This window comes from Ctenopharyngodon idella, chromosome 6 (assembly GCF_019924925.1).
Source record: "Ctenopharyngodon idella isolate HZGC_01 chromosome 6, HZGC01, whole genome shotgun sequence".
Taxonomy (NCBI): domain Eukaryota; kingdom Metazoa; phylum Chordata; class Actinopteri; order Cypriniformes; family Xenocyprididae; genus Ctenopharyngodon; species Ctenopharyngodon idella.
The window spans coordinates 34,200,995-34,212,803 of NC_067225.1; the positions used below are offsets into that span (position 1 = coordinate 34,200,995).

Sequence of the window (11,809 nt, forward strand, 5' to 3'; positions counted from 1 at the left end):
TCTCCTGCAGAGAAACCTTTCCTTTCTCATATTCATGTTTGATTTGTAAAGAAAATACTTTGAGAATTGTGAACAAGTAGCATTTCCTTTTTTATTGGGAGTTGATTTTTTTTTTTTTTTTTTTTTTATTTAACAAATTAAAAGGTTTTAAATCAAGATCAAGTGATTTATTGTCATGTGCACACGGTAAAAAACACCACGGTTTAGAATGAATTTCTTACTTTGCAAGTCTCCCTTATACAGAAATATACAGTATAGTGTATATATACAGACTTACTATGCAAAATATATACAAAATATGCAAATGAAGAACATTGTGATCCAAACGACGTCGACTTTCAATTAAAATGAGTCGTTTTTGGTAACACTAGAATCCTCAAACTAACAATGAGCAGTATTTTTCTAGCATATATTAATCTTTGTAAAAGGGAATAATATAATCCATCAGTGGTTCATCAGTGCATAAATAAAGTTTGATTTAAAGTTAATTTCATAAAATATTTTTTAAGAAGTATGATTTATTAAATGTTGAAATTAACTTGAACTGCCTTCACATGCTATCGGAATTATCATAAATATGAGTTTCCTAGTCAGAAATTCCTAGCTGAAAATTGGACATGAACACCCTCTCAAGTCATATTTACTACTGCAAAATTATAGATAATTTTGATACACCAGTTTCCAAGTTAGACGGGCCATAAACTTTAAACATGGCGGAGGGAAGAACGATTGCTGCTGTGACTGCTATTGTTTATTAGTTTATCGACAACAGCTACATCGCCTAAGACACAAGTGAAGGCAGCACAAATCACAATTAACAGGCATGTAATGCCGCCTTCATGTGCTATCGGAAATATACATTTCTAGTCAGAAATTCCTAGTCGGAGTTTCCTAGTTGGAAGTTTCCTAGTCGGAAATTCCTAGTCGGAGTTTCCTAGTTGGAAGATTCCTAGTTGGAAGTTTCCTAGTCGGAGTTTTCTAGTTAGAGATTATAGTTGGAAATTGGGCATGAACGCCCTCTCAAGTTATATTACTGAGAAACTAGACAATTTTGATACCTCAGTTTCTGAGTTAAAGGGACCATAAACTTTAAACAGGACAGCACAAATTACAATTAACAGGCATGTAATGCCGCCTTCATGTGCTATCGGAAATATACATTTCTAGTCAGAAATTCCTAGTCGGAGTTTCCTAGTTGGATGTTTCCTAGTCGGAAATTCCTAGTCGGAGTTTCCTAGTTAGAAATTCTAGTCGGAAATTGGGCATGAACGTTATATTTACATTATAAGTTATATTTATTACTGAGAAACTCTAGACAATTTTATACCTCAGTTTTCGAGTTAAGCGGGCCATAAACTTTAAACATGGCAGCACAAATCGCAATAAACAGGCATGTCATGCCGCCTTCACGTGCTATCAAAAATACGAGTTTTCTAGTCAGAAATTCCTAGTTGGGAGTTTCCTAGTCAGAGTTTCATAATTGGAAATTCCTAGTCTGAGTTTTATAGTCAGAAATTGGACATGAATGCCCTCTCAAGTCGTATATACTACTGGGGAACTCAAAGATAATTTTGATACCCCAGTTCTCAAGTTGGGCAGGTCATAAACCTTAAACTGGTGGAAGGGAGAACGATTGCTGCTGTCACTGCTTAGTTTTTCCACAACAGCTACATCACCTTGTTACACTGTGCATATTTACATTAATCTTTTGAAGCATATTGTATGTTTTATACACAGCAAAAATAGGATTGAAGTAGAATAAGAAGTGGAAAAGCATGTGAAGGCAGTATAAGCTCATAATCATAGCAACCATAATTGTAGTAAAATATGAGGCGTATGCCGATTTTATGTTGCCTTCACATGTTAGTGGAAATGTTTTTCTTCCCACTTCTAAAGTCATGATTACGAGCTTGTTGCGTTCAAGTACTTGGTTGTTGGAAAGAACAGGAATCATGGAGGACACCAAATTTATTCTTGCCTATTTTTTGGGAAAATCTTAGAGCCAAAATGACATTTAGTGTTCCATTTATTGACAACCATATAAACATTCACCGCGCCATCTTTAATCAGCTTGCTGATGATTCTGGAATTTCGGTCAAATACAGGCTGTTTTCACTATCAAAATTATCTCAGAGATTCCTACAGTAAATACGACTTGGGAGGGCTTCCATGTCCAATTTACAACTAGGAAATCTGTATTTACAATAAACCAGGCAAATCGATTTCTAACCCTACACATATGTGAACATTCAAAAAAACAACAGAATGAAACAGATTTCTGGAAGCATTTTATTATCCAGAGATGCATTTGAAATTCTATATTGGAAAATGATCATAATTTGTGGAGTGTGTTCCACACAATAATACAATAACAGTTACAAGCGATCTCTCATGAGAACAAGTTAAAGTACATATAAGCCTGTATTTACACACAGCATCTGCTCACTTCAGCTCTACGACCTTCCAGAACAAGTCCATGTCGATCATGATGGAAAGTGCTTCAAATCTTTCGCTGCTACAGAACTCATCAGATCATTCACAAACAGGCAGTTTGAGACTTTGGGTTTGTGTGCGCGAGTTACAGTATCAGACTGATAAAGCGTCTCGGGAGGAAGGGTGAAGCTATAGGATGTTTGTAGTGTGAAACATTTGGTCTCGACCTTCATCTACACTTTCATCTGCTTTGTGGAAAAACAAAAGGGCGACATGAGAAAAAGAGCTCAATTCTAATGGTAGGAACGTCAAACTGCCTCTTCCTTCATTCTCTCTCCTCGAGTAAGACGGATGATCTTTATTTGGAGAGTTTCTTCATCCTCTGGTCCAGTGCGGCGAAGTTCTCCTCCACGGCCACCAGGTTCTCTTTCATGGTTTGCTGGACCTGAAAATGTGAACAGCAGGATGTTTAACGTCTTGTTTGCGTAATAATTTCCCAAGCGTTCGTCCTGAAGTGAGACACAAATGATACCTGAGTCAGCAGAGTGGTGTTGTCCTTCAGCGAGTTGTTGATCATCTGTTGTGTCGTGTCCAGATGGGTCAACAGCTGACCAAACTGCATCGCTGAAATACCACAGAACGAAAGAATAAGAGATGAAAAACGGAGAAACAGCATATAATAATACACACCTGTACAAACATCTTTGGAACATAACATTACATTTTTTCACCACTAGGTGGCGCTGGTCCAAAACTTCTCAGACTCCTTCAGGGCATTGTGCTGATGACCCATACCGAGTTTCATAATGATACATTCATGCATTTGTAAAATTTACACTACAAAATTTTACTACATTTTACTACAAAATTCAAAATGGCCGACAACCAAAATGGCCAATATGGGAAAATTGGGTATCATTCGACTTGGCATGACGCCCCAAATCTAACAAGACCACTATTATGATTTTTGGACAAACCATTCAGAAGCTAAAATATCAATTTTCGTATCTCTGGACCAGTAGGTGGCGCAGTGCCGAAATGCAGCATGTAACTTCAGGTCATGCTTGTGATGATATGGACCAAGTTTGGTCTGAATCTGATAAAGCGTTGAGGAGACAGAGCCTTACGTCTATTTTCACAAAGCGTAAAATTTGTTTGCATGTTATTCGAGAACGATTTGACAAATCGACTTGAATTCCACAACGTTTTGTCAGCAGTCTGAAGAGGATCTGGTTAAATTTTTGTGAAAATTGGAGCAACGACCTAGGAGGAGTTCGAAAGTAGGTTTTTCGAAAAATTCAAAACGGCGGGAAAATTTTCATTACGAATTTTGTTTCTAGCCCTTACAGTTATTAGCATAAATATAAGTGCAAGTTTGGACAGGTGGTGGCGCTAGAGGGAGTGAGTTAGAGACTCCAAATTTCCGACTGTCCTCTAACTGTGTGCCAAATTTCATGACTTTTTAAATGTTTAATTTAATTAAAACAACAGTTTTATTACTTTTATTATTAGTAGTACTACTATTATTTTGGGGGTTAATAACAACAATAATTATTTTTTTTATTATATTTTGCAGAAAGCACATGACTCATTTTAGGACCATTAAGATTTTTTTGCATTTTACATAACTGTTTAATTGGCCAGAAAATCACAGGCCAAAGGCAGCAGTGAAATAAAAGGCTGATAAAGATAAACAGATGAAGTGAGAGAGTAAACGTTACCCTGTTCATGCAGTTCTTTGACAGCCGTCAGTCGCTGCACCACCTGCGGGAGAGACGTCGCCATCGCATCCCACTTCTGAACCACATCGTACAGCTGAGACACCTGAAGCACACGAGACCTCGTTCATTCTACATCTGATGATGACAGCAGTAAAGTCATGTGGGACGGGCGTGAGGACGCACCTTATTTTGGGTCTCAGCATCCTCAATGGCCGCCTTGTGTTTGGCAATTTCATTCATCTTCCCCAGAACGCTCTGAAGAAGAACAGCAGAAAACAAGCAGTCACTTCAGCCACTATAAGAAATACATTTAAATGCAAATATATATATATATATATATATACACACACAATTATTAGTATTATTATCATAATTTAAGGACCATTAAGTGTAAATAATTTTAAATAATTTTCTAAATATAACTAATTATATTTAAATATATATATACACAATATATATATATATATATATATATACACACACACAATATATATATATATATATATATATATAAATAATCATTATATGTTGATAATTATAAATTATTATTATACATTATTTTTCAGAAAGCAAATGTAGTCTCATTTTAGGTCTAATAAGTTTGTAAATAATTTTGTAAATAATATATAAATAAAAATATTTTTGTTAAAATTCATACAATATAACGAAGACATTGACATTTAATTCATCATTCAACACTCAAAAGTGTTGATGTGACTAAAACAGTCATTCATGCTATATCATTTCATGAAAAATATGTACAAAAATACATATTTTGATCTGTTGAGATGCTGAAAAATTAATAAATGCACTTTTGAGAACTAATCCCATCAGTTTCGGTGCGAACAAGCCTTGAACACCATGTGACGCTGATGAAATGCGTGGTCATGTGTACCTGTAATCTGGCTTCCACCTGGTCCAGAGTGGCGGCGTCCAGCGCGCTGACCCGAGCCTGCAGCAGCTCTATAGTGTCCTGCACAGAGTTATGAGCTGTTATTACTCCCATCACATGACCACATTCACTCATTTTACATCAAGCAATGAGAGTGGTCATGTGGTATCCTAAAGTTTTTTACAGCTGATCTGCTATCTTTGTACTCTGAGAGTAAAGATGATGATTGTTCACACTAATGCTGCTGTTCTAGTGATCAGTGTGTGTTTGTTCACCGTCAGACTGGCTCCCTGCACGCCGGCACTGAGCGGACCCTGGAAAACACACACAAAAGGTTCAAACGTTTGAATGTGTTTTATCTTGAGTTTGTGATCCATCAGGCTTTTATGGCTCATATAGTCTAATATATTGAGAATATGGAGGAAAAAACAGCTCAGTGCACCTGTTTATCTGAGCCGGAGCCCACCGACATCTCCAGTTCAGCCAACCGCCTCTCCAGCTCAGCGACCTACAGACACAGAGAGAACGTCTGCATCAGAAACCACCTCAGGAAGTGACATCACTGCATGTTTTACGGTGACTGTACCTTGGCAGATTCAGTGAACTTCTCTTGCTCTGGTCGGCTGTGAAGCTCGTAGAGAATCACTCCATCCGGGCCTTTGGGTGGCGCCGTCTTTCCCTCTCCACCCAACCCGCTCCGCACGCCCCGCGCCACCTCCAGCTGAGTCAACAACCGCCTGCGCCGAGAGACGGAGAGAAGAGTCAGCTTCACACACATTCAAGAGCAGGACACTGACTAGATATTTCATGTTCATCATGTTCTGTCTGTTGATCAGGATGTCTAAATGTGTCTTAGAACTGAGCTTCCCAATCGTTTAGATCCACAAACCCCCAGATATGATCATCCTCATGAACTTTAAAAGGCATCTATACAGGGCTATTACTGTTAAATAAAACTAAATTCAAAGCGTTTCTGTTAATTGAAATGAAGCAGAAAAAAAAAAAAATATATATATATATATATATATATATATATATATATATATTAGTTGAAAAACTAGAAATGTTGCCTTCACATTAGACTGAAATAAGTTTAGGTTGAAGCACTACATTTATTAACTGGAAATAGTTAAAAACTAAAACTGAAATAAAAATAAATTAAACTTAAATTAAAAAAAAACTAAAATTAACACAAAAACTAAATAAATAAATAATAAAACTAAAATTATATAGTTTCTGGCATAAAGAACCAATTTATACTGTGAACAATTATTATTACAAATTATTAATATTATTATTATTATTTAAATTATTTAAAAATATTTTTAATTTGTCTTTTTCTACTCATATTACTGTACCGTTAAATGCTATTTATTTATTTATTTATTTAATGTAATTTTTATTTATTTAATCAATTTTTTATTTATTTATTATTATTATTATTTATCTTATTTTTATAATTTTTTGTACATTTTATTACAGTTTTTCTTTAGACTTTTCTCTCAACCCGTCTTAGAATTAGTGCTGTCAAACGATTAATCACATCCAAAATAAAAGTTTGTTTTTACGTAATATATGTGTGTACTGTGTATAATTATGTATAAATACAGACACATGCATGTATATATTTAAGAAATATTTGCATGTATATACATTAATATAATTTATATCATATATAAATATTTTACATAAATAAATTACAAATTTTTCTTAAATATATACATGTATGTGTGTGTATTTATATATACATAATAATTATACACAATACACACATATATTACGTAAAAACAAACTGTTGTTTTGGATGTGATTAATCATTTGTCAGCACTACTTAGAATATCTAAAACTGATTTTTGATGAACTAAAAGCAGCGGTCAGTCGTATAAACTCAGACACTATGTTAAGACTGTTTCTTAAGAACTAGTTTGACCAACTAGAAGTTAGATGAAAATCAGACCGATCGACCTTTTCATGTAGCGGACGTTGAAAAGTCAGAACCAGTCTTAACAGCTGACTAACTTTTAGGACTAGTCTAAGCAGTTTCAGCCAGCGACCACAGAAGTTCAGAGTTTGACTCACTTGGCAAGAGCTCCATCAGGGTCGGTGAGGTTGATGTGGGCGTTGGGTCCGAGCAGAGAGTCCAGGTGAGCAGAAACCAGCTGCTGTTTGAGCTGCGCCGCCTGCTGAGCCAAAGCCACCGGAGTCAAGCGCTCCTCCGCACTGACCTCCTTAGTGCTGACCTGCAGGAAACACACACACATGAACGTCACACACACACATTATCTGCACACAAACAAAAGTCCTGCAGTTAAAGTCACCATGAAATCAAAACTGACACTGGAATATTGCAGATGGTGAGAGTATACGAGAACTCGAGTAAATGAAAGAGAAGTCGATGTTTAACCTGAATGCGTTCCACGTCCTGGCAGAGCTCGTGAATCTCGTTAACCAGCCGCTGATATTTCTGCTGAGGAGTTTCCTTCACGCCACAACCCTCGGCTAACTGCAGGACGAGAGGAAATAAATCAGAACAAACGCTGAGAGACTCCATAAAACTAAACCTATCATGACGAATCACTCACGAGCTCGTATTCTCCAGACTCGTAGCCCACCCTGCGATTCTTACTGATGCGGTCCGAGAAATCTGCACACAATCACACTGTTATTTTAACGAGGAGTGAATTTTAAAGTAAGAGTGTAACAAATAGCAAAAAACATAAACATAAACAGTGTCTTCTGGAAGAATTGCTTGTAGAAATCGCTGCACTCACCCAAACCCTTGGCGCTGACGTGTTTGTCTTTGAACTTGTCGTAAGCGGCGTTGGGATTGACGACAATCCGCTCCACGCTGTCGCTGCACAGCTCCTCCTGCGAGACGAGTTATAAACCAATCACACCAAAACATCTAGACTGATTATAAAGGAGATGCTTCTGAAGCTCTGATTGGCTGAATCTTTGAGGCCACTCCCACAGAAGAGGCGTGGCTGATTGATTTAAGAGTGACATGCATGCCGTGATCTCACAGGACGTTCGTCCAGCTCAAGTTCTTCAGAACACTGATTTAATTCACTCAAACAGAAACACTCGCAGACCATCATGCATCAGTGCGTGCACCAATTTATTCTCTCAAACACACACATTAATCTGACAGGAAGAGAGTCAAGCGACGGCGCAGGTGTTTAATAAGCTCGAGCATCTCTAAAATACTGCAGCAAACTCAAAATAACTACGCTCGACTGCAAAACTGTGAAAGGTTATGATGTTTAGTGTGCTTCTATGGCTCCTTCCCTTCTTTAATGTAAATCTAATTTAGCAAACGCTACTGAAGTTTATTATGAAAGACATCTATGAAGCTGAAACATCTGTACTCTGTCTACTGTGGCCATTAAAGTTGGAGAAACACGTCCACAGACAGAGCGTCTGATGAATGCAAGCGTACGGTGAACTCACACAGTATTTGACACTTTTCCGTTTTAATTGGCTGGGACTGTCAGCGAGAGGCGTTTTCACCATCGTTTAGAGCACTTACAGGACGTTCACGCACACTCTTATTTCTGGAGAATCACTGACGTTTGATTAGTCACATAGAAATGGCCAAATATCAGCAGATTTGTTTGTCTAGCACAACCGGACAGCTGATGAAAACGCCCTTCTGTACAGCGCTTCAGCCGATCACATTAATGCTTGGAGGGGAAGCGTTAGTCCAAATGCGTGTGGAGTTCACAGACGCACATGCACAGATCACGATCTGATTGGTTTAGAAGAGTCACTGGGTGTTAAAGGGGAATCAGAAACTCTTACCAGCTCCTTGGGTCCCCAAAGACAGTTAGAGCAAAAGAGAAAGAGAAAAACAGAAGAGAGTGAGGAAGAGAAAGAGAGAGAGAGATATTAATGTAGTTATCACATGACATGCACAACAGGAGCTGGAGGGAGGGCAGAACAGAGCTGTGTTGTTGTGAGTATCACTGGATTGCTTGTTTATTTCATCAGAGTCTCAATTACAGCTGATCTGAGTAACGACACACCCACAGGCCTGAGCGGTTCTTCATCTGATCATCACGAACACAGAAGCGCTCACAGGTCAGTGGGTGACGTTACCTCCACCTGCTGAGAAGATTCAGTTAGAGTTTTACACAGACTCAAACACACAGACAGTGAGCTCAGGTCTACAGCACTTCAGGAAGAGGAAGAGGAGAGAATCAGTGCAGCATCTGAAGGAAGAAGGGCTGCACAATTCATCAAGATAAAACCACATAACCAATAAATATGTGTGGATTTGTCTTATCAGACTCGTAATGACTGCTGTCAACAAAAGCTTTAAGGCCGATATAAAAATATAATTAAATTAAATGAGAATATTTATATATATAAAGAAAAGTAATATAATTTTACAATTGTATATTAAAATAATTATTAGTAGTAGTAGTAATTATTATTTCTCCTAAATACTTTAATTTTACAGTGAAATATTACGATAGTAATATTTTGTTACATTTTGTTTTTATATAGTAGTAGTAATAATAATAATCATACTAAAAATATTTTTATCATTATTTTATATTAATATTAGTAATATAATTTTACAATTGTATAGTAAAATAAAATTATTATTATTATTATTTCTCCTAAATACTTTTTTTATTTTAAAGTGAAATTACAATAGTAATATTTTAGTAATATTTTGTTTCATATTGTTATTTAGTAATAACAATAATACTAAAATATATATATTCTTTATTATTGTTATTTTATATTCATACATAATCAAAACATTGTGCAGCCCTTTAAACAAGCACAGCAATGTTTTATTGCATTTTAAAACACAACAAAAAAATTCTGTGAAAAATTGCAAATTTAATTTTTTTTTCCTCACAAATTGTGCAGCCCTAGAAGGAAGTTAGTGAAACACACACACACACACACACATTATTTCTGTCAAACTGTCAAATTTACCACCACTTGTTCCTTAAAACACACTTTACCAGCTGAACGTCACTCCACAGCCTTTCACAGGAAGTTAGTAACAGCATTAGGTTTACAAATTTACAAAAGTTAGAAATCCTGAATACAATCATGAACACGAGCCATATTCTATAAACAAAGTGATAATATTACAGGAGTAAACCAGTCATTGAGTCATCGAGATTATTCATAACTCAATAACTATATGTAGCAGGTTACAACCTGTACCACACTTTTACCATAATATAATAAGCCCACCACACACACACACACACACACACACACACACAGGCAAAACCAGTTATTAAAGAACCTGTTCTTAGTTAAAATCAGAGAAATAAACTGGTGCGACTGTCCCTGATTAAAAAACAGGCGAAACGCAGGAAGATTTCAACCCATGCAGTTACTGCATTAGAGAAACATGGACGTCTTACTTGCACAAACTAGCATCCGGAGCGGGTCAAACAGTGATGGAGGGTTAGTGAACGTGGAGGGAAAGTATATGTGAGTCACTCATACACACTTACTGCACACAGAACAACAAATCTCTCACACACACACACACACACACACAGATACTCACCGACTCAAATTGCGCCTGATCATCCTCAGGTAGATCACTCGTCTCGTAGACGTCAGGCTCGTTGGAGGCCTGGGAGGAAATGATGTCAATTTAATAATGATGATGATGATGATGATGATATCACTTCAGTAATATAATGTCAAAGGCACAACAGACTCAAGTGTGTGTGTGTGTGTGATATATATATATATATATATATATATATATACACACATATATACACACACACACACACACATATATACACACACATATCATTTGCGTATAATATGACTAAAAAACAGAATAAAAGTATCTATGAATGTCATTTTAAAGACTGAGGGGACGAATGCAAAAACCTGCCATTGAAAACTTAATCTTAATTGATCAATACTGTAAATCTATAGTGGTCATGTAAACACAGACTGACATCAGCCTCATAAAAGACTCTAATAACATTATTGACATTATAATACACCCATCTTACATCTGGCCAACGCCCTTAACAAACATCTATTTCTTACAATCCCTCCTGCAAAATAAAGGTGTGCAACAGCCTCTTTACACAACATACAAGCAAGAGAGCTGGAAAAATAGTAATTTAAGCAGTATTTATAAGTTCTGTCTGTTTTGTTTAACAAGCATCAGTCAGAAACACGAGCTAAAAACACCTCTGAAGAATCAGAAAATTCAAGAACGTCAAAAAACTCTATTTACGTTACTTAAAAAACCCTCGTGTACATCTTATATTTACTCAGGACACTCAATCGGTCTGTAAATGTGAATTTATATATGAATGTTTCGCTTGGAATCGCCTCAGACCGTTAGCCTCGGCTAATGCTAATATACCGCACTGTTGTTGTTGTTGATTATGGACTAAATGAATCACTTACGATGCCCGGCAGGTTGGCATACTTCGGGTCAGCCATTGCAGCACGTTTTGGAAAGGCAGTTTAATGTGAATTTATATGCGGCGTGTTTCTTTACTGCAGTTTTAAAGGAAATATAAACGGCTGAATGAAGCGGATGACGCGCGAGCGCACACAGACACAGGCCAAACGACAGCTGTGACGTCACACACAAACAAAACCTCGCGCGATCTCGCGAGGATTAGAGGACAAGGCTTTTTATGATGTTATATTAATATATATCATGGAAATGGCTCCAAGTTTTTGCATTTAAAAATAATTGGAAAATTTAATTTCAAGAGCCTCTTTAATTGATATAAATTTGATATGA

At 36.7% G+C, this 11,809-nt stretch overlaps 1 protein-coding gene across 1 annotated transcript; it reads right to left on the reverse strand.

Moving 5' to 3' along the window:
• Window positions 1-2,275: 2,275 nt before the first annotated feature.
• dctn2 (dynactin 2 (p50)) lies at window positions 2,276-11,659 on the reverse strand. The gene is made up of 14 exons (XM_051897739.1): window positions 11,464-11,659; window positions 10,592-10,660; window positions 7,818-7,914; window positions 7,629-7,690; window positions 7,451-7,549; window positions 7,126-7,286; window positions 5,633-5,783; window positions 5,489-5,554; window positions 5,322-5,360; window positions 5,050-5,127; window positions 4,338-4,409; window positions 4,155-4,257; window positions 2,966-3,057; window positions 2,276-2,878 (listed from the first exon to the last, which is right to left on the reverse strand). Exons 1-14 carry the CDS (start codon window positions 11,497-11,499, stop codon window positions 2,792-2,794), a joined length of 1,212 nt encoding a protein of 403 aa, XP_051753699.1. The 5' UTR covers window positions 11,500-11,659; the 3' UTR covers window positions 2,276-2,791.
• Between the last annotated feature and the right edge of the window lie 150 nt (window positions 11,660-11,809).